The 24582-nt window shown below is 33.7% G+C and overlaps 1 protein-coding gene across 1 annotated transcript; it reads right to left on the bottom strand.

Annotated features, from left to right (window-relative positions):
• Positions 1-18184: 18184 nt before the first annotated feature.
• Positions 18185-22292, bottom strand: LOC114404069 (the record flags this gene model as incomplete). Its single annotated transcript, XM_028367192.1, has 5 exons — positions 21110-22292; positions 20032-20909; positions 19215-19613; positions 18415-18615; positions 18185-18271 (listed from the first exon to the last, which is right to left on the bottom strand). Coding segments are annotated over exons 1-5 (2748 nt in total), but the record flags the coding sequence as incomplete, so codon positions are not given.
• Between the last annotated feature and the right edge of the window lie 2290 nt (positions 22293-24582).

Below are 24582 nucleotides of genomic sequence, written 5' to 3'. Positions count from 1 at the left end.
AGAACCCTTGCATGATGCATATGCGAAAGGCACAATACGTGGATGTACATAATACGACAATATTCATAAACAAATATAAGCAAAAGGGTACATGACACTTAGGACTACATGCATGGCAGTGTGAAAAGTGGCACGCAGCGTGTTTGATGGTCATATCCCAAGGTGGTATTTAGGGACCTACATGGGAGGGAGCTAAAAGGGCTTTTAGTGATATTTCCCAAGGTGGTCATATCTCTCTTGATGGTCTCTAGAGGTATTATCCCCTTCGAAGAACATATTGCAGCAGTAGGGACTACTAACAACAATATGTTATCAAAGAGAAAAACTGTAGATGAGGGTTCACTGTAATCAAGCAAGTCGGAGACAAAGCATGATCACAGATTCACCTCCACTCCTTATGTTCCCTCGAACCCGGGTATAGGGCCCTTTTTCAACTCACCGTGTGTGCAAATAGTGTTGGTGTTTGTGTGCATCAAATGAATAAATATTTACCTCATGCATATATTTTAAAACATACTAAAAGCATCAAAGAGTTATATATACAAGAACATAAGAAAAATAAAGGGAAACCAACAAAGGAGAAAGTCATGATAAAACATTGCATAAGATTAAATGGCCTAATTCTCTAAAAACAGTCCCCAGTGGAGTCGCCAACTGTCGCAACCTACCCTTCAACGGGAGGGCGACGTGTGACTCGCGGGTGCGTCTTCCAAGAAAGAATACGCGCGGAGTCACCACCAACGTTTATTTGAGGAAAACGTCGAAAAAACCAGAAAAGACGTGGTCTACGAACTTTAAGTGAAAGGTTCGGGAGTTGTATTTATGCACGGGGAAGGTATTAGCAACCCATACGTCTGTCACAAAGGATGGCAGCCTTTAATCAAGTGTGCAAATATGACTTCAATTCAAGTTATTTTCCCTTTTTTAAGTTCTTATGTCTTTTATGCCTTTTTATGTTTTATCTTTTTGTGGTCGACGAGGGTGTTTCCCTTGCTCCTACGTATTCCTCAATTGTGATAAGGAAATCAGACCTACGTAGTTCTTTGAGAACTGAGCATTGGTTAAGTTTGTTTTTATCCTTTTTTGCAAGATATATTTTGATTGAAAGGTCATTTAAGGCGTTGAACCATTAAACAATCTTTCGGTTCTTTTTGAAAGGAGAGAGAACATTAAGGCATTGGACCATTAATGATTTCTTTATTTTTGAAAGAGGTAATAAAGCTACATGTTGATTTTAGGCCTTTAGAAATCTACATTTAACCAATAAAAGCGGAAAAGACCATTTCAAGGCGTTGGACCTTAAAAATGGCTTTTTTAGGTGATGACAAAAGCTTGACTTATGAATTGACTTTAGCCTTAGTTTCACTTTGGTTATTAGTCAATTCGATTAAGAAAGGAAAATCCCAAAGAAAAACGTCCGATTGATTTTTGATTATTTTACTAAAAGGTGTTTTTTTATTATTATATTATTATTTTGCCTCTTTTTTTTTGTTTTTAACGTGGTTACGGCATGGCCGAACGGTCGAATTTCATTTTAACAGAAATTAAGAGATGTTACAATACGAATGATCGGTGGAAATTTATTTTATTTTTGATTAGGTGAGAAAATGACTTAAATAAATGACTAAAGCACGCCAAAAGGGGGTACGGAAAGTAAATGAAATAAAAATAAAAGCACGCGAAACAAATGAGGACCACTAAGGGTACATAGAATGAATTGAAAAGTTCAATTTCGGGAACATACCGGTTGAAGACCGAAGAACGACGAAGAACGGTTGAAAATCTTCGCGAAATCACCCACGGAAACATCTCGGAAGCGTTACGGAAGCGCCTCAGCTTGGATTCTTTTCACCGAAACAATTTTTCTCACTAATTTTAAGTGAATCTCAGATACCAGGAGGGTTGAACATTTTTGTTCTTCCCTCCTCCCCCTATTTATAGGAAAATGAGGGAGGGCTTGCCACCCAGCTCGCCCAGGCGAGCTAGGTTGTTTCCTACATAAGGCACCGCCTTCTGGAGAACTTCCTGGAAGGCCCAAGTGGGCCTGGTTTCTATTTGCACCCCCATGTTTACTAAATACACCCCCTGCCTTTTTTTGTTGATTCTTTTTTCGTAACGTTACGAAACTTTACGAATTTCGCAACGATACTCATTTTCTTTCTGTAATGTTACAGAACCTTACGGATTACGTAATCATCCCTTTTTTGGCTTCCGAAATGTTACAGAACTTCACGAATTGTGCATTAACACTTCCTTTTCACTTCCGGCATGTCACGGAACTTTACGTATTGTGCAACAATGCTTTCTTTTGACTTCCGGCATGTCACGGAACTTCACGGATTGCCTCATGATGGGTGCCAAGTATCTCGAAGTGGTCAAACGAGGGTCACATCCCAACAAACAGATGATCCCCGGACGAAATTAGGGTATGACAGGAAGCTTTGAGAAAATTCAAATGACAATAAACTTTTACTCGGATGTTCGATTGAGTCCCATCATATATCGAGACGCTCGAAATTGAATACGTAAGATTTGAGCAAATTCAAACGAGAATAACTTTTTTCTCGAAAGTCCGATTGAGTCTCGTAATATACCGAGACGCTCGAAATTGAATATGGAACCTTTGAGCAAATTCAAACGACATTAACATTTTACTCGGATGTCCGATTGAGTTCCGTAATATATCAAGACGCTCGAAATTGAATACGTAAGCTCCTATAAAATTCAAACCACACTAACATTTTACTGGGATGTCTGATTGAGTCACATAATAACCAAACGCTCGAAATTGAAAATGGAAGATCCTAGAAAACTCAAACGACAATAACTTTTAACTCAGATGTCTGATTGAGTCCCGTGATATACCGAGACGCTCGAAATTGAATACAAAAGCAACTTGCAAATGTAAAAAAAATAGCTTTTTTACTCGGATGTTCGACTGTGTCCCTAAATATATCGGGACACTTAAAATTGAAAAGGGAAGCTCTGAACAAATTCAAACGACAATAACTTTTTTCTTGGAGATCCAATTGAGTCTCGTAATATACCGAGACGCTTGAAATTGAATATGGAAGCTCTGAGCAAATTCAAAGGACAATAACATTTTACTCGGATGTCTGATTAAGTCCCGTAATATTTCGAGATGCTCTAAATTGAAAACAAAAGCTCCTAGAAAACTCAAACAACAATAACTTTTTACTCGAATGTCTGATTGAGTCCCGTAATATATGAAGATGCTCGAACTTGAATACGGAAGCTCCTTGTAAATTCAAATGACAATAACCTTTGACTCGGATGTCCGATTGAGTCCCGTAATATATCAAGACGCACAAAATTGAATACGGAAGCTCCTAGCTAATGCAAACTAGAATAACTTTTTAGTCGGATGTTCGATTGTGTCACTAAATATATCAGGACACTTGGAATGGAATACGGAAGCTTCGAGCAAATTCAAACGACATTAAGTTTTTACTCGGATGTCCGATTGAGTCCCGTAATATATCGAGACACTCGAAATGGAATATGGAAGCTTTAAGCAAATTCAAACGAGAATAACTTTTTATTCGGATGTCCGATTGAGTCCCGTAATATATCGAGACGCTTGAAATTGAATACGTAAGCTCCTAGCAAATTCAGACAAAAATAACTTTTTGCTGGTTTGTCTGATTGAGTCACATAATATATCCAGACGCTCGAAATTGAAAAGGAAGCTCCTAGATAACTCAAACAACAATAGCTTTTTACTCGGATCTCTGACTAAGTCCCGTGATATATCGAAACACTTGAAATTGAATACAGAAGCTCCTTGCAAATGCAAACCAGAATACCTTTTACTCAGATGTTCGATTATGTCCCTAAATATATCGATACGATTGGAATAGAAAACAGAAGCTGTGACCAAATTCAAACAACAATTACTTTTTTCTCGAATGTCCGATTGAGTCCCGTAATATACTGAGTTGCTCGAAATTCAATACGAAAGCTTTGAGAAAATTCAAACCACAATAACCTTTGACTCGAATGTCCGATTGAGTCCCGTAATATATCGAGACGCTCGAAATTGAATACATAAGCTCCTAGTAAATTCAAACCTCAATAACTTTTTGCTGGGATGTCTGATTGAGTAACATAATATATCGAGATGCTTGAAATTGAAATGGAAGCTTCTAGAAAACTCAAACAAGAATGATTTTTTACTCTAATGTCTGATTGAGTCCCATAATATATCGAGACGCTCGAAATTGAATACGGAAGCTTTGAGAAAATTCAAACGATAATAACTTTTTACTTGGATTTCCGATTGAGTCCTGCAATATATTGAGACGCTCTAAATTTAATATGGAAGCTTTGAGCAAATTCAAACAACAATAGCTTCTTACTCAGATGTTCGATTGAGTCCCGTAATATATCGAGATGCTAAAAATTGAAAACGGAAGCTCCTAGAAAACTCAAACAACAATGACTTTTTACTCGGATGTCTGATTGAGTGTTGTAATATATCGAGACACTCAAAATTGAATACGTAATCTCCAAGAAAATCCAAACAACAATAACTTTTTACTCAAATGTTCGATTGTGTCCCCAAATATATTGGGACGCTAGGAATTGAAAACGGAAGCTCTAAGCAAATTCAAGCGACAATAACTTTTTTCTAGGAAGTCCGATTGCATCTCGTAATATACCGAGATGCTCAAAATTTAATATGAAAGCTTTGAGCAAATTTAAACGATAAAAACTTTATACTCAGATATCCGATTGAGTCCTGTAATATATCGAGACGCTCGAAATTGAATTCGTAAGCTCCTAGCAAATTCAAACCACAATAACTTTTTACCGAAATGTCTGATTGAGTCACATAATATATCGAGACGCTCGAAATTGAAAACAGAAGCTCCTAAAAAACTCAAAAACCAATAACTTTTTACTCGGATGTCTGATTGAGTCCTGTGATATACCAAGACGCTCAAAATTGAATACAAAAGCTCCTTGAAAATGCAAACCAGAATAACTTTTTACTCGGATGTTCGATTCTGTGCCTAAATATATCGGGACGCTTGGAATTGAAAATGGAAGCTCTGAGCTAATTCAACCGATAATAACTTTTTACTCGGATATCCGATTGAGTCTTGTAATATATCGAGACGCTCGAAATTGAATATGGAAGCTTTGAGCAAATTCAAACAACAATAACTTTTTACTCAGATGTTCAATTGAGTCCTGTAATATATCGAGATGCTCGAAATTGAATACGAAAGTTCCTAGTAAATTGAAACCACAATAACCTTTGACTCAGATGACCAATTGAATCCTGTAATATATCGAGATGCTTGAAATTCAATACGGAAGCTCCTAGCAAATGATAACCAGAATAACTTTTTACTCGGATGTTCGATTGTATCCCTAAGTGTATAGGGATGCTTGGAATTGAAAACGGAAGCTCTGACCAAATGCAAACGACAATAACTTTTTTCTCAGAGGTCCAATTAAGTCCCTTAATATATCGAGACGCTCGAAATTGAATACAGAAGCTTTGAGCAAATTCAAATGACAATAACTTTTTACTCAGATGTCCGATTGAGTCCCATAATATATCGAGATGCTCGAAATTGAATTCGTAATCTCCTAGCAAATTCAAACGACAATAATTTATTACTAGGAACTCTGATTGAGTCACGTAATATATCGAGACGCTCGAAATTGAATACAAAAGCTCTGTGCAAATTCAAATGACAATAACTTTTTACTTGGATGTCCGATTGAGTCCCGTAATATTTTGAGATGCTCTAAATTGAAAATGGAAGCTCCTAGAAAACTCAAACAACAATAACTTTCTACTCGGATGTCTGATTGAGTCTCGTAATATATCGAGACGTTCAAAATTGAATACGGAAGCTCCTAGTAAATTCAAACCACAATAACCTTTGACTCGGATGTTTGATTGAGTCCCGTAATATATCGACACGCTCGAAATTGAATACGAAAGCTTTGAGAAAATTCAAACAACAATAACTTTTTACTCGGATGTACAATTGAGTCTCGTAGTATATCGAGACGCTCAAAATTGAATACGAAAGTTCCTAGTAAATTGAAACCACAATAACCTTTAACTCGGATGTCCAATTAAATCCTGTAATATATCGAGACACTCGAAATTGAATATGGAAGCTCCTAGCAAATTCAAATGATAATAACTTTTTACTGGGATTTCTGATTGAGTCCCGTTATATATCAGGACGCTTGAAATTGAATACGAAAGCTCTGAGCAAATTCAAACGACAACAACTTTTTTCTCGGAGGTCCGATTGAGTCCTGTATTATATTGAGACGCTCGAAATTGAATACAGAAGCTTTGAGCAAATTCAAATGATAATAGCTTTTTACTCGGATGTCCGATTGAGTTCCGTAATATATCGAGACGCTCAAAATTAAATACGTAAGGTACTAGCAAATTCAAACCAGAATAACTTTTTACTGGGATTTCCGATTGAGTCCCGTTATAAATCGAGAATCTCGAAATTGAATACGAAAGCTCTGAGAAAATTCAAACGACAATAACTTTTTTCTCTGATGTCCGATTGAGTCCCGTAATATACCGAGACGCTAGAAATTGAATACGGATGCTTTGAGCAAATTCAAAAGACAATAACCTTTTACTCGGATGTCTGTTTGAGTCCTATAGTATATCGAGAGGCTCGAAATTGAATACATAAGCTCCTAGCAAATTCAAACCAAGGAGGAATGATGAGAAAAAGAAAGGAATTGCTCTTAAAGCTTCATCTTCAACTCAAGGAGGAAGTGATAAGGAGGATTCAAATGAAATAGACGAAGATGATGATCTCAGTCTTTTTGTAAAAAGATTCAACAAATTTCTAAGAGTCAGAGGAAATCAAAGAAGATCAAATTTCAAATCAAAGAAAAGGCAAAAGATTCATCCTCTAGTCCAAAATGTTATGAATGCAATCAACCTGGACATCTGAGGGTTGATTGCCCAATTTTCAAGAAAAGAATAAAGAAATCTGAAAGGAAATCTTTGAATGAAAAGAAAGTTAAGAAGGCCTACAATACATGGGATGACAATGATATGGACTCATCTGAAGATTCAGAAAACGAAGTTGTAAACCTAAGTCTGATGGCCCAGAATTATGAAAGCGATGAAGAGGTTTCCTTGAAGAAGAGTTGGTACATAGATAGCGGATGCTCTAAACACATGACGGGAGATACATCAAAATTCACTTATATTTCTCCCAAGAAAAGTGGACATGTGACTTATGGCGACAACAATAGAGGTAGAATTCTTGGAGTCAAAAAAATAGAATCTTTAGAAGAAATGCATATTCATGGAGAAGATCACAAAGGCAAAGGAGATGGAAATAATGAAGATTTTCACATTGATGAAATAAAAATAGATGTTGATCTTCCAAGAGAGTGGAAAGCTTCTAGATATCATCCTCTTGACAACATTATTGGTGATATATCAAAAGGGGTAATCACTAGACACTCTCTCAAAGATATTTGCAATAATAAGGTTTTTGTTTCTATGATTGAACCTAAAAATTTGAAAGAAGCCATAATTGATGAACATTGGATAATAGCTATGCAGGAAGAGTTGAACCAATTTGAAAGAAATAATGTTTGGGAATTAGTGGAGAAGCCTGGTAATTAGCCAATTATAGGAACAAAATGGGTATTTAGAAACAAGTTAGATGAAAATGGCATAGTCATTAGAAATAAGGCTAGGTTAGTAGCCAAAGGATACAATCAGGAAGAAGGGATAGATTATGAGGAAACATATGCTCTAGTTGCTAGATTAGAAGCCATAAGAATGTTATTAGCCTTTGCATCCATAATGGATTTTAAACTTTATCAAATGGATATGAAGAGTGCCTTTTTGAATGACTTTATCCAAGAGGAAGTATATGTAGATCAACCCCCTGATTTTGAAAACTCAGATAAGCCTAGTCATGTTTTTAAATTGAAAAAGGCTTTATATGGCTTAAAACAAGCCCCTAGGGCTTGGTATGAACATATGAGTAAGTTCCTTTTAGAAAAGTATTTTTTTAGAGGTAAAGTAGATACTACTCTTTTTATTAAAAATAAGTTAAATGATATATTATTAGTTCAAATCTATGTTGATGATATTATCTTTGGATCCACTAATGACTCTCTATGCAAAGAATTCTCTCAAGACATGCAAAGTGAATTTGAAATGTCAATGATGGGTGAACTAAATTTCTTTCTTGGGCTACAAATCAAACAAAACAAGAATGGAATATTTTTTAGTCAATCAAAATATTGCAAAGACTTGATTCACAGATTTGGGATGGAAAATGCTAAGCATATGACTACACCAATCAGTCAATAGACATTAAGAAATATCAAGGTATAATCAGATCACTTCTGTATTTATCTGCTAGCAAACCAGATATAATGTTTAATGTGTGTATGTGTGCTAGATTTCAATCAAATCCCAAATAATCACATCTTAGTACAGTTAAGAGAATTATAAGATATATGTTAGGCACTACGAATCTAGGATTATGGTATCCTAAAAATTTCACATGCAATTTAATAGGATATTTTGATTCTGAATTTGCTGGTTTTAAAATTGATAGAATGAGCACAAGTGAAACTTGTCATTTCATTGGATCTGCTCTAGTCTCTTGGCATAGTAAGAAACAAAATAGTGTTGCTTTATCCACTGCTAAGGCAGAATATATTTTTACTGGCAGTTGTTGTGCTCAAATACTTTGGATGAAACAACAATTTTCTGATTATGGAATATTTCTTGATCATATTCCCATAAGATGTGATAACACGAGTGCTATAAATCTATCTAAGAATCCTTTTCAGCACTCAAGAATCAAGCATATAGAGATAAGACATCATTTCTTGAGAGATCATGTTCAAAAGGGAGATTGTGTACTAGAATTCGTTGATACAAAGAATCAGTTAACTGATATCTTTACAAAACCTCTCCCTAAAGAAACATTCTTTGCAATTAAGAGAGAATTAGTTCTTTTAGATATCAATGATCTAGACAAATAGGTAACTCAAATTGAGTATTATCTTCCTTATTCATAAGTAAGTTTGTTTCTTATGTTCAAATGATTGTCTTTGATTATAGTTGTTTATGTTTTTTATAGTCATATTAATTGTTGTTTGTCATTTGATAATTGTCTTTGTTTACCTTTGTTTGAATTTTTAATAGTAATATAATTTATTGTGTGTAGTTCATTGATTGTTGATTGATTGTATTAGTTTGTGCTTAATGATTATTAATTGATTAGATTTGTTTATGCTAAATGATTGTTAATTGATTAGATTTGTTTGTGCTTGATGATTGTTGATTGATTGTATTTGATTGTGCTTGATTATTATAGTTAAGTAAGTATATGACCTAAGAATAGTTAATTTCAGTTGAAAAAGCCTTGTTTAAGGGTCTGGTAATCGATTACCTTAGAACAACAAGCCTGTAATTGATTACTAGTAGGTGTTAGTCGATGAATACGACTAACTTTTGTGTATAAAACCTATGTAAATTGTATCAAACTCCTCCAATTTATGGTTGTTTTGTAGTGTTGTAATTACTTTTTGTTAAAGATAGGTAATAAATACTTAGTACTTTCATTTTGTGTGTTTAATAATCATTTCCTCTCAATTTCAGGTTAATTAGGCAAGTTTGTGAAGTGTTGATTTTCATCCTCTCGCTAAGCCAATCTGCTGGCTTAGTGAGCCATCCGTTGAGCGCAACACTCCTTGGCTGAGCATGAGGAAGAATTTGGAATAAGGATGAGTTGTGCATGTTCGCTAAGTGAAGGGTCATCTAGCTAAGCGCACCGCTTCAGTCCATCCGCTGAGCGAGAAAAGCACTGATTGCTCCCCATTGTAGTTACTTTTTGTGCATTTATGTCTCAAGGAAATTTCAATGGGGGTTTACTGGAAAGCGCACCGGATCGTCAAGTATTTAAAATTAAAATGGATGAATCCGAGGATTGAACACAGGGAACTAATGTTAGCCTGAATTAAGTTCAGAATTGAAGCATTGTTGAGATAACATGTATAAGTGATAATTTCAGACAGAATTTAAACTAAACTTTTATGCTAAAAACTATAAAATGCTAAGTAAATAAAATAACATCAGTAGGTAGAAATGTTGGGTCTTTCTAACAAACAAGCTGATGCATAGAAATATATTTCTCTAATCAATCGTGTTCTTGTGTTCTATGTTGTAGCCTAAATTACTAAACCCTCGATCCCTCGTCAGGCCAAATATCCAAGCTTCATCCGCAAATCCCTCATGTAAGACTACACCGATTTAGACAGTCCTCTTTGTAGAAGCAAGCTTCATGATGATGAATCAAATATGATTCAAGAAGTTTTGATGATGACAAAGATGATGACAAAAAGCCCAAAAGAATGATTTCAAGGTTGAGTCAACAAGTTCAAGATCAAGATTAAATCAAGATTAATTTTAAGTTTCAAGAAATGACATCAAGAAGAATCAAGATTCAAGAGAAGATGACTTCACAAGGGAAGTATTGAAAAGAATTTTTCAAAAAAACCAAACATAGCACAGTTTTGTTTTACAAGAAAAGTTTTTCTCAAAATTTTCTAAGTTACCAGAGTTTTTACTCTTTGGTAATTGATTACTAGTTTCCTGTAATCGATTACCAGTGGTAAAGTTTGATTTCAAAAGCTTTTAACTGAATTTGCTATGTTCCAATTGATTTTTAAATGGTGTAATTGATTACAATATATTGGTAATCGATTACCAGTGTATCTGAACGTTGAAAATTCAAATTCAATTGTGAAGAGTCACATCCTTTTATAAAATGCTTTGTGTAATCGATTACATGGTTTTGGTAATCGATTACCAGTGACAAGCTTTGAATAAAAAGTCAAGAGATGTAACTCTTCCAATGATTTTCAGGTTTTTCTCAAGGTTATAACTCTTCCAATGGTTTTCTTGACCAGACATAAACAGTCTATAAAAGCAAGACCTTGACTTGCATTCGAAATAACTTTTGAACATCTTTTTGAACTTCTTCTTCTTCTTCCTTTGCCAAAAGCTTTCTAAGTTTTCCGTTTTCCAAACCTTTTTCTTTCACAGAAAACAAACGTGTGCTATATCTTTTCATTCTCTTCTCCCTTTGCCAAAAATAATTCGACAAGGACTAGCCTCCTAAATTCTTTTTGTGTCTCTCTTCTCCCTTTTCAAAAAGAACAAAGGACTAACCGCCTGAATTCTTTTGTGTCTCCCTTCTCCTTTTTCAAAGAATTCAAAAAGACACAGTCTGAGAATTATTTTGATTCTTCCTTTTCCCTTAAACAAAAGATTTCAAAGGACTAACCGTCTGAGATATCTTTTGTTTCCCCTTCACAAAGATTCAAAGGACTAACCACCTGAGAACTTTGTCTTAACACATTGGAGGGTACATCCTTTGTGGTACAAGTAGAGGGTACATCTACTTGGGTTGTTGTAACTGAGAACAAGAAAGGGTACATTTCTTGTGGATCAGTTCAAGTGGAGGGTACATCCACTTGGTTGTTCAAAGAGAACAAGGGAGGGTACATCCCTTGTGGATCTTTGCTTGTAAAGGTTTTTACAAGGTTGAAAGAAATCTCAAGGATCGCAGGTTGCTTGGGGACTGGATGTAGGCATGGGTTGTTGCCGAACCAGTATAAAATTCTTGTGTTTGTCTTCTTCTTCCCTACACTCTTTAATTTCCGTTGTGCACTTTTAATTATCGCTTTTACTTTTGGTTAAGTTTCAATTATTGTTCTTTACTTTCTTAACTTGGTAGTAAAAGCCTAATTAAATCTAGTAACATTAAGAAGGATAAGTTTTAATTAGTCAAGGTACATTAATAATTAATTCAACCCGCCCTTCTTAATTATTCTGAGGCCACTTGATCCAACACTCTTAGGTTTAGACTAACTTAAACTGAGTTTCGTCCGCAGATCTCTCATGTAAGACTAGACTCAGCTCAAGTAGCTTACGGAAGTTTAGCCTAATTTAGCCTAAGCTTCGTCCGCAAATCTCTCATGTAAGACTAGGCCCAAACTAAACAACATTATTGTAACAGCATAATTAAAACCAAAACTTAACCCGCAGATCCCTCATGTAAGATTAAGTTCCGATCCTGCTTCAATCAAGTTCCAAGGCAACAGTACATTTCCCAATGCTAAAGTCACCTAACTGTGCACACGAGTGGGTGATCAGACCAAAAGCATACAAACATTAAGCATTGAAGGAAGCATTGAACACATAAAACATAATCAATTAGATATTAGTTATTGACATCAATTGTTCATTAGAAATCCCCAACTAGGGTGTTTAGCCAGCCATTACAAAGAAACCCTAACAATAAATGAGATTAAAAGCAGAGAATGATAGTTCCTTACGCAAGAAGGGGGATTCCTCCTCTTCTTCTCAGCATCTCACACTCACTCTCTACTTAATAATCTCTCTCAAATGACAAAACCTAGGCTTCAATGCAAAAGCTGCCCCTCTTTGCTGCTTCTAGGGCTCTTTCCCGAAATAGGCATTGTGGCTGCTGTGGAATTCTATGCCCTCTTCTGCCTCAAGTCTACCCTAATTCTGCATGAGACAGGCTTTAAATAGGCCCTGAAATCGTGACGTTGCGCTTAGCGCCACCTTCGCGCTTAGCGCCACCTTCGCGCTTAGCGCGAGTAAGTGGAATTGAGCTTAGCGCCAGTCTCGTGCTTAGCCTGGCTGAAGGCACCTGCTGCGCTTAGCCCCCTGATCTCGTGCTTAGCACGCGACTTTGATGCTGATGCTCTGCCAGATTCTCCTTTGAGCTAAGCGCGCTGCGCTTAGCGGTGAATATGCGCTTAGCCCAACTACTGAGCTTAGCCCAACGCTACTTTTTGCAATTCAAAACTTAGCCTCTTTTCACCTAAAAATGCACAGATTTCATCATTAAATCCAATGGAAATGTTCTAGAGACAACATTAACCATAAAACAAGATTTATTTACAAAATTTACTCCAAAATAACCATAAATTAGGGAACTATACAAGCTTTGGAAAATGATTTATATACAAAAGTTAGTCATATAAAGTGACTAACAAGCATGTGCTAAGCCGAAATCCACTAATGCATGTTGAGCGGTCCATAGTCGCGCTAAGCGCGCTAGCACAAACAAAGCCACCTATTTAAGCCTAAAATCAAATTTTGGAGAGGATTTTGGCCATTTTCTCAAGGAGCTTCTGCATGTGAGAGATTCTAGAGAGAGAAGGGTTTGAATCCAGAGAATTTGAGAGGTTTTGTTGTGCGAAGACCTGCAGAGAACTGAACTTGAAGAGAAAGTCGTCCTGAGAGCTTGAGATGAGTTTGTGAGTGATTGTGAGGTTAAAGGTGGAGGAGACATCTTCACCACTTATATTTCTTCAATCTTTCATTTTTCTCTTCTCTTTGTTGTAAAAGAAGCTTCCCAGTTATGGAAGGCTAAATCCTCTGTTGGTTCTTCCTTGTAGGTACTTGATGTAAATACCTGTATATCTATTTAATGATGTTTTGTGTGTTCATTATGTTATCAGAACTTCATTCTAACATGCTTTTTCCTTGATCACGTAGATGCATGTGTTGTTAGGATCATTCAACAGTGGAAACTGGTCTGATTCTTAGAACTTGATAGGACAGAGCTAGTTTATCGTATTATCACGAGGGATCAGGGTACGGTAACCTAGTTGTTTGTATGTTTGTCTTAATGCAGTTCTGGTTGAGTTTAGTCCAACAAGAGGAATATGAGAACGATGCTTGATCAGGATTAGGCTAGACTATCATGAGGAATCGGGGTTTAGCATTTCAGGAGACACCATAGAACACATGAGCATTGTTAAGTAGAGAATATCCTTTTAACATCAGGCACCTAATAGGAAGACCAACATGTTGTCTACTTGTCTTTTCACATCATTACTCGCGCGATTTTCCTTTTAATAGTTAGTTTACATACATGTTCATAGTCAACACATCTCTTTTCATACTAGACACCTATTCACTGAATATAACTTTACCAAGTAAAACAAGTTCCCCGAGAGTTCGATACTCGGTTCTTACCGTTTTATATTACTTGCGTGATCTGGTGCAATTGTTGGGTTCGAACAGTAGGCTCAAGCAGTTACAGGATACTCCTGAATCAATTACAAGAGTTTGTAATTGGATGTTTCAGTTTTGAGTGGTTTGTGTTTGGATATTTTTAGCCTTTGTTTGGCTTTTGCCTTGGTTTGATTAGACTTGCTTGGATTATTTTCTGGATTGAATCAGTTTGTGGTTGGATTATGCTATGGTTTTTTTTTCTTTCTAGATATGGTTAGGCTATTGATTTAGTTCTTTTCTCTGGATGTTTTTTGCTTTTTGATGTTACCAAAGGGGAGAGAACTTAAGGGTAGAATTTATCATCAACTTAGGCATAAATTCCAATCTTAAGGGGGAGTAAGGAATGAGAGCACGTATTACCAATTGTATATTGTTTATCTTGATTTCAGATTATTGTCATCATCAAAAAGGGGGAGATTGTAGAAGCATATGTGATATGAAGTTTTGATGATGCCAAAGATGAACGCTATTCAAGTTTGATCCAAGTCAAGAATCAAGAAATTCAAGAAGAACGATGAACTTAGTCCATAGGATGTTAAAAGAATTTCTTAGATGATGTTGCACAGGTTTGGCTGAGGAAAATATCTTACAAAGCTTTCTAGTAAAACTGTTTTCAAAATAAGATATTTTTCTCTCTAGTAATCGATTACCATAATCGATTACATGGTAATCGATTACTGGTAGCTAAATGTTTTCTAAAAAAATTTACAAATTTTGAATTTGGTTTTTAAACTGTGTAATCGATTACACAATGGATGTAATCAATTACCAGAAGTTAAAACTGTTTTTAACAGCTTTTAGAAATTTGAATTTAAATTTTAAAAGCCTGTAATCGATTACAACAGTTGTGTAATCGATTGCCAGACACGAAAATTTCAAATTTCAAGTCTAAAGTGTCATAACTCTTCATAACTAATTGTGTAATCGATTACCACATTTATGTAATCGATTACCAATGAGAAAATTTAAAAAATAACTTCCAAAAGTCACAATTGTTTAAAAGATTTTGAATGGCCACCAAAGGCCTATAAATAGGTGACTTGGGAACGAATTTCCTCAGAGTTTTACAATACAAAAATTGTCATGTCCTCTCAAAGAAAGCCTTAGCCAAACACTTGCAAAATCTATAAGGATTCTTAGGTGATCTTCAACTTGTAATATTCTTCTCTTCAAGAGAAAAAATATCGTCTTACTCAAAGCAAACATTTGTTGTTCAAGAGACTGTGAGTCTCTTAAGTTGTAAGGATTTCTGAACACAAGGAAAGGGTGTCCCTGTGTGGTTCAAACTTTGTAAAAGGATTTTTACACGATAGTGGAAATCTCAAGCAGATTGCTTGGGACTGGACGTAGGCATAAGGCGTGCCAAACCAGTATAAAAATTGAGTTTGCATTCTCTCTTTCCTTAAACTTCTTTTATTTATTGCAGTTTATCTTTTTCTTTAAAGAAGTTTATTTTGAATTGTTCTTTAAGTAATTCATATTAAGGGTGTATTGTTAATCCGAAAAGAGAATTAAATTTTAATTGAGAATAATTTTGTATCTTAATTCAACCCCCATCTTAAGATAATTGAGGCGACTTGTCTAACACTTTTTAGTTCTTATAATTTGTATTTTAATTCTCTTTTAGTCCCTATAGTTTGAAAGTGATATTTTTAGTCATTATAATTTGTATTTTAATTACCTTTTAGTCCTTACTATAAAAAATATATAAAAATAATTAGTTACAAATTAGTTATAAATTATCAATTATTTTTTTATTACAAATTATCTTACGATAAATTAGTTACGAATTACTTGCTAATATTTTTTTAATTAGTTATAATTGATAATATTACTCATATTTTGATGATAAAGACTAAAATGAAATTAAAATATAAATCATAGGGACTAAAAAAATTACTTTCAAACTATATGGACTAAAAAAGAATTAAAATACAAATGATAAGGACTAAAAAACCACTTTCAAAACTATAGGGACTAAAAGAGAACTAAAATATAAATTATAGGGACTAAAAAACCACTTTCAAACTATAGGGACAAAAAAAGTAAGAATCCTAAAACTATATGTATCAAATGAGTAATTTAACCTATAATTTTTTTTATAAAGAACGATTAAATAATAATCAAGATAATTTAATTATTTAAAATCATATTTTCAGAACTGTTAAAATTTTAATTAATCATGATTAAATTAATTTCTTGGAGTTACAACTTTTTCCTCGCATAAATAAGATGGTAGAAGATGGTTTACTTATTTTTTATCTTCTTTGTTATTTTCCTTCTTCAGCATTGTTACTACAAGGTTGTAAGGTTTTTATAATTTTTATGTATTTTTTTAGTATCTTCTCACTAAAATATTTCGTTCTTAAAGTTGGATTTGATAGGACATAATAAAATTCTAAATACTTTTTTTTCCTATCGGCCGGGGAGATTGGGTGCAACCTAAATTAACATACAGAACTTATCCAAATGCAAATGTCGTTAATCTGTATATTTTCCACTAGATGATAATGAGAAATTGCATTTCATATAGCTTTTCTTAAAATATTTAAATAATTTACTGATTACTAAACGTAAATGAAATTATATTGCTTAATCATAAATATTAATGACAGCATATTAAATATATGATTGCCTAATAACAATGTTCATGTATAATATTAAACATTAGTAAAATGATTTATAAATCTTTAATTTTAATTTAGAATTGGATCCAACAATATTATTTATCTTTAAAAAGAAAATTTTTGTGAAATAGAATTTTCAAATATAATTTAACGTATCACATTCCAAATTATTTTATTTTTAAATTAAATTTTGAAAATAATAAATTGATTAACAGTTATGAAAATATTTAAATATGAATTAAATGATAAAAATAAGAAATGAAAATTTTGTAAAAAAAATATTATTAAAAATCCTCCTCCTCCTATTATCATTATTATCATTATTATCATTATCGAAACAGCCCATATTGATTCAAGTTTCTATCAATTAAAGTGTTACCAGTAAATTTGAAGAATCACATAAGAGGATTTTGCCTACTTGATTGAAAATTTGATGGTTACTGATATAAGTAAGAGATTAACGTCAACTAAACACCAGGTCATGTTGATTTTATATTATCAACTCCAATATACTGATTTTTTTTAGTTTTATTTTCTTTGATAAAATGTTTTGGACATGTAAGAATAATTGAAGAATTACAAGTATGTTTTAACAATTATTATCTTACTTTGATTTAGGCAACAATATATCGTCTAACAAAAATAATTATTTTGCTGATAGCAACACATGTTATCTTAATTTTATCAAATTTAATTATTTTTGCAATGTTATATACTCATTATATGTTAAAATAAATAATTCAATAAAAACTTGAATAAAATTTATTTTTCGTATGCAAATATATTATTTAATGTTAAATTACTTCATATATATATATATATATATATACCTAAGTAAAATGTTTACTCCATGCACCGCCCAGGTCAAGAACTAGAAAAAATATATAATTAGAAACGTTTGAAGTAACATGTTAGATCCAATTGAAGTTATTAATAAAATTGAAGCAGAAAGTTAATAGAGTTTTTAAAAATTGATGTGGCAAGTAGAACCCACATCTTTGGAGCAAGTTTTTTCATTGAAGTTGCTGTTATAGGTGATCATCAGAATTCTATCTGCCATCCCGGAACTGCATCATTGAGGCTGCCTCCTACTTGGGATTTCACCACTGGACAATTTGCTTATTGATATTTTATCCCATATAATCAATTTCACTTCATAACAACTTGGCGTGGACACTAACGGAGAATAAATGGAGAAGGGGGAAGGATAAAAATCTCCCGATACCATGACGTGAAAAAAAGAGGAAAACTGAATATGTATTTTTGCATTTGTGTTGCATGAAGGAGACTATGATAAATATGGAAATATAGAAAATTACTATCAATTAAGTTCCCTAATATTTGCAAGTATCCCTAAGATTTGCTATTACAATCAATCAAATATATCATATATATAACGTGATTCTTTGTTGTGAACCGTTGGCTTAGTGCTGACCCTTTTGTCGCTGCACTCCTTTTGAATATTACTACTACTTGATGGTTTGTCATTCTTACCATCTTCAATCAGCTCTGTTGATAACACCTGCTCTATTAGTTTACAAAAGAAGATGTACAATACAATTGTGTTAGCTACTATGATAAAATATAGAATCAATGTACAATAATATAGCAATATTAAATAATCAAATGTTACTTGATCATCCACAAAATCTCTTGATTTCTCACCGTATCCTCTAAAGTTGTTATCTCACTTATTGGTCTTGCGGATTCTGTAGTAGCTTGTGTATTTAGGTGGTCAGAATTGCCTTCACTGTTCTCATCATTCTTTGACTTGTCCTCCTCTTCCATATTGCTGACTTCTTCATCATTCATACTGCCAAACACATTTGATTCTTCAATAGAATTCTCTAAGGGATTAGTCTGCTCCTGGTCAATGTCACACATAATGTGCAAAATCAGGCTTGAAATTTTTTTCAGTTGAGAGGAAAAACTTAGAGTCTGTTTGGTTTTCATTTTTGTGCCAAGTGTCTTTCCAACCCATTAAGACTAACCAATTCCTTTTAAAGAGACATTCAACACGTTTTTTTTTCCACGACTAGAAAATCAAACTTTGGTCAACAAGTTTAAGAAACCTGATCATTTGTTTATTGAGTCTTATTGGTAAGTTTTAATTAGTTTGAGAAAACATTTTCTATTTTTATAGATAATTATAAAAAGGTAGCCTTATTTTTACTTCATTTCTCTTTTGAAGAAAATAAAGTGAAAATAGTAAAATTTTTTGAAATTACTTGTAAAAATAAAAAATAAAAACATTTTTATAAAACAAATAGAACCTTAGTTACACACATGATGAATGGAAGTTATGATTTATTTAGTTATTTAGCTACGGAAGTTATAAAACATATTGTTATAGTTAAGATATGAAGTGAAAAACCAATACCATATACTTTTGCCAGTGTGGCCTAATGGTCTTGTGCCAAAAGCCTTTAGCAATGGGAGTTACTAACCAAGTTCTGAATGCATACCTGAGAATGATTGAAGTCAACATTATGTGATTCATCAGTTGTCTCATCCATCGTCGGCTGAATAGTTTGAGGCATTGTGCCAGTTGGACTTTCACTGTTTAAAGTTTCTTGGGCCAAACCCTCCATGATAAATTGTTGAACATCTATATGCAGGTCTTGATCAAAAGTTGACGGTGAAACGTCATCTGACATAGTTTTCTCAGGTAACACAGACCTTGGTGATGATGAAACTGAGGAATTGGAGGTTTCATCAATTGATTCTTGTCGCATCACCAATGTGCTTGGTTCTTCATTACTTCTTAAGTTCTCTGTGTTATCTTGTTCTGTGCTTGTTGAGTTGTTCACATCATTGATAACTTGTTCCTCATTTGTTACATTCTCTAGCATGTTGCACCATTCCTATTGAAAAGAAAATTCTAAAAAAATTAGAAGAGATATTCTTATCATCCCCTCGCGACTTCCTATTAAAGAGGAAAGTAAATTAGTGGAGAAAATCAGGAAGGAAATCAGTCAACTAAATCCGGATTTATTAGTAATTAGAATAGAGCAATTATTATAGGATTGTGATATTGTCATTATTATATTCCTAAAATAACTTGATTTGTTCTTGCTCTAGTGCTTGTGTATATCAGCTTACAAAGTCTGGTATACATCAATTATCAAATATACAGACTTTTGTCTATTTGTTTAGAAAGAAGCAAACCAAGTGATTGATTCTCACATAGAATGACATATTTTTTTCTTATATATATTAATTCACAAATAACAACTGCAATAACAACGTTTATTACATAATAATAGTACCAAAGTGACTCACCTCTGGTCTTTCTGAGTGTGCTTCATTGGGTAATTGATCCAAAGCATGAGAAGAATTGGAAGATTGTGGTGCTTCAGTTTCCCCAACTGGATATTTCATATAACCAAAGAAGTTATGATGATTATTTATTGCATTAGTTGGAGTATCTTCAGGCACATCAGATTTTGAGGACATTGAGCTGACATCAGCTGCATTTTCATCTATATGTCGCGGAGTAGTTGATGAAACAACATCTTTCGAATTGTTGTTAACTTCGGCATTATTATCCGCCTCACTTCGAACTCCTCGTGCTTCTTTTCCTCCATGGAATGAGGCTCCCCACAACTCTTCACTACCAGAACTAACATCTCTACCAATGTCCCCATCATAGAATATAGAGTCTCTATCAATGGATGAGTTGGTCTCAGCATTCTCACCAACTGTTGATGTTGGTGAACCAACTTCAGAAACCTCCACTTGTAAGTCAGAAGCTATAGAATATGTTGGGGTGTGACAATTTCTCCCATGGTTTAAAAACATACTTTCTTGCCTCTTATCAACTACAGATGTGACAGTGTCATACAAAGCTTCATTTATATTAGTAATATAAGTAGTAGCAGTAGTAGATACTGGAAAACTAAGGAGCCTCGCGTGAGGCTTAGGGAACCTTGCCCATGGCCGTGATCTATCTGATCCTGGCTCACTTATTTGACCTGACATGGATTTTGTTTCATGATCATTCTCATCTATCGTGTTTTCCATATCAGTTATACATTTTCCATCCTCCTCATGTGTTGATTCCTCTCCATTTGTTGTTGGAGGATTAGGTGTATGCAATCCATTTTCACCACTTTCATTGTATATCAACTGGTCAATTAGCCAATCGTGAGTTCCCTTATCTGCATAAGTAGAATACATTCAGTTTTCTTAGTCAACTTTTACCACTGTTTTCTCTTTTTGTTTAGGGTATGTTGGACAATCAACTTAATAGATCACTTATTCAACATAAGAAGATTAGGCTTCATGGTCATGTTTGGTTTCTGATGGGAAAAGGTGGAGAAAAAGGAGGAGAAAAAGGAGGAGAAAAAGTGATTGTCACCTGTATGAGGTCTTCTGAATCTTGAGTATGCAAGTCTATCAGAATACTTCCTTCCTTTATTAAAGTAATAGTGCTCTCTAGCTCCATGGTCATGTTTGGTTTCTGATGGGAAAAGGTGGCTTGAAATGAAGCTTTCATGCCTGCTAAATGGCATGTACTTCTGACTAGAAAATTCTTGAGGGAAACTATCTCCTGTGAGGTTAGGCTTCTCCTCAGAAGGATCATAGGGATTGTCAGAAGGACTTCTTGGCATAAGAGATGGAGCAGAACCAGGCATGTCTAAACCATCATCAAAGTCCTTTGAAGAGGAATCTAAGTGATTGCTTCTTTTAGTAAGCACTGGTGCCATTGGTTTTTTATCAATTTGACCCTTCTCAACCTGCCCCTTAAATAGCTTTTTTGCTCTTCTTCTGGCTATGAGATTCTCTAACCTTCTGTTTCTTTCCATTTCTGAATTGCCAAGATACATAAGGTTTTTCTGATCATCTTCTGTCCATTCTATAGCTTTGTTACTTTCCTCCTGTGTTTCTTCCCCATCCTCGTCATCTCCATCCTCTATCTTTTTCTCTATCTCTAAATCACTACATTCCACCAAGTCAACCATTGAAGGTTCAGATCTCAAGATTTGCCTCTTAGGAACCTGAGTTTTTTTTGTTGACAACCTATTATCCAAAGCACTCTCTCCCTTCTCAAAATATCTGGCCCCTTTTTTCTCTATGTTTCTTTTAGTGAACTCATTATGAAAAACTGCTGACAAATCCTTGGCCTTTTCCTCTAAACCACCATACACATCCCAATTCTTGTCCCTAAAGTTTCTCCTTCTACTTGTGGCATTTTGTGATGGATACTTATAAAGCATCTCAGGTCTCCTATTGTTTGGTATCTTTGGACATTTTGGTTCAACCTTTTTCTGCCCTCCTTTTTCCTCATTTGTTTTGACATATTTGAGTTGAGTTTGCTCAGAACTCCAAAATATTTTAATGAAAATAACAGCACACACAAGGAAAGGGGACATGTAAACCAATAAGTTGTAAATATAAGAAAGGAATACATATAGGATGAAGCATACTAATGAAGCACCTGAAACCAGTGGATGCCTTCGCATAAATGAGTAACTAGACTTGGTTGAATCTTGAACCACTTTGAACAAACGAAGGTGAATGTCCTTCACATTCAAACCCATCTTTGTCTCTCTGAATGTTTGTACAAAGAAGAAACTAAAATGCTTTCAAGCTTGTTTGTGGCTGAATGTGTTTGTCACAACTCATCTCCATCCGTGAAAAACTCAACATTTTATTCATTGCTACAGCAATAGGTGACGCATATGTTTGTCACAAACCTCATTGAAAAATATTCAATGAAAATGTGATTTTCTGCCAAGGAAAAAAATGTAACATACTAGAAGAACAATGATGGATAATCAAAATTTAGCATTGAAGTGATTTCCTAGGTTCATAGAAACCATTCAGAAAATTAAAAACTGAAGAAGCAATAGACAGAAACAAGGCCAGCTAGCCCCCAAATGGTGGTCAGCAATTAACAAATGTTTGATCTTCCCTAACAAATGGAAAGTCATTGTGAACTATAAGACAATTTAGTTAGTCTTTTTTAAGGAAACTTTTTGTTTGGTTGAAAAGTTCATAGATCCTTTTATTTAGGAGTTTTACATACCAAGCACAAAGGGGAAAATGGATCCAGAGAAAAAAAAAGGGGGAGGGGGAAGGAGTAAAAATATTCGTTAAATTATACACAAGCCACTAGGAATGCCAAGGTTTTTTTTTTTTTAATTTTTTTTTAACTTACGCCTAAAGCCCAAAATAAAGAAAAGGAACAAACAAAATAAAAATGGAAAGGTTCAGTTTTCATCTCTTTACTAGTGTGATTTATATTTAGGGTAAATAATCACTTTTGTTTTAAATGTGTAATTTATTGATAAATGTTTCTCTAAAAAATAAAAATACAAATTTAGTCCCTGAAAATATAATAAGTGCGACAAATATATCTGACCATTAAATTTCATCTATCAACGTTAATAAAATAGCCTAAATGACGCGTAAATGATTGTTAATGTGGTCATGCTAACTATATTGAACAAAAATGTCTGAAAGATATCATTTTTGGAAGTAAATGTAGTAAATTTTTTGTAGACAAAAATGCCAATATTTTTTTATTGAAGAAAAATGTTAGTAATTTTTTTTTACCTAAACGTCAATACATTCCATTGGACCAAAATGTCAATAAGTTATTATTATTGAATAAAGATGTCAACAATTTTTTATTGGACCTAAATATGAGTATGTTTTTATTAGACTAATTTGTTAGACCTGAAATTTCATTTCACCTAAGAGTAAAATATAATTTTAGGGTATAATTTCATCATTTTTTATCATTAAAAGCATAACATTAGAATAATCATTGAAAAAAATATTGGCAAACATAATTTAAAACAAACAGAGTATAACGATAATATTGACTATCAACCATAATTTGTCTCTCACAATAGAAATTATCCAAAATAGACATTGTTCTAATTTACCAAAATAAACATTGTAACAGTCTACTGATCATTACAAATTTGTCCAAGTTATAATAATTAGTCACAATCTACTATAAATGAAAGATACATATATCTTATATTTCACTTCTTCGAATATTGACTATTTTTTAACGATGACGGACAAAAGTTAATAATCAGATATATTTGTTACACTTTTTACACTTTCGAGGACTAAATTTTGTATTTTCATGTTCAGGAACACATTTGTTAGCGAATTATTCAGGAAAAAAAGTAGATATTTACCCTATTCCTATTTCGAGAGAGTGAAAAGACGAAAAGTCACAAAAATATTATATAACAAATATGTTCTTATGTTGACAATTAAAAATGATTACGTTAATAATTATTTTAATGACAAATTCATCATTTTATGTCATGTATGTTATTTTATTAACGATGAGGGAAGAGAGTTAACAACTAGATATATTTGTCTTACTTTTTACATTTTTGATGACTAATTTTTTTAATTCGGGGACACATTTGTCAACAAATTACACATTTAAAGACAAAAATGACTATTTATCCTTAAATTCAATTTTTCAATTTTTCATGAGTTTGGTCCCGTTATTAAATATACAACTTTAATACATTTATTAACTTTATTTAATAAAAATGTTCACGTGATAATAAAATGCTTATATGAATGTGTTGATATGGATGCACATTAGAGACACACGGTGGCATTTCCCTTTCTAACAAGCAAATTAGGCTTTTCACACTTTAGTTTATGGACTAAACCTCGAACTAATGTTAACTTCAATCTATTGCCATTTGGCAAGATATTCCCAAGAAGCCTCTTCAAAGTTCAAACTTTTTTATTTTTTAAGGAAAAAGTTCAAACTCTTATCCACTAATAATATTTTCATTTTACCCTATTCCTATTCCGAGAGAGTGAGAAGACGAAAAGTCACAAAAA

Source organism: Glycine soja, unplaced genomic scaffold, assembly GCF_004193775.1.
Source record: "Glycine soja cultivar W05 unplaced genomic scaffold, ASM419377v2 Super-Scaffold_110, whole genome shotgun sequence".
NCBI classification, from domain to species: Eukaryota; Viridiplantae; Streptophyta; class Magnoliopsida; order Fabales; family Fabaceae; genus Glycine; species Glycine soja.
This window is presented reverse-complemented; position numbering and strand designations above follow the sequence as displayed.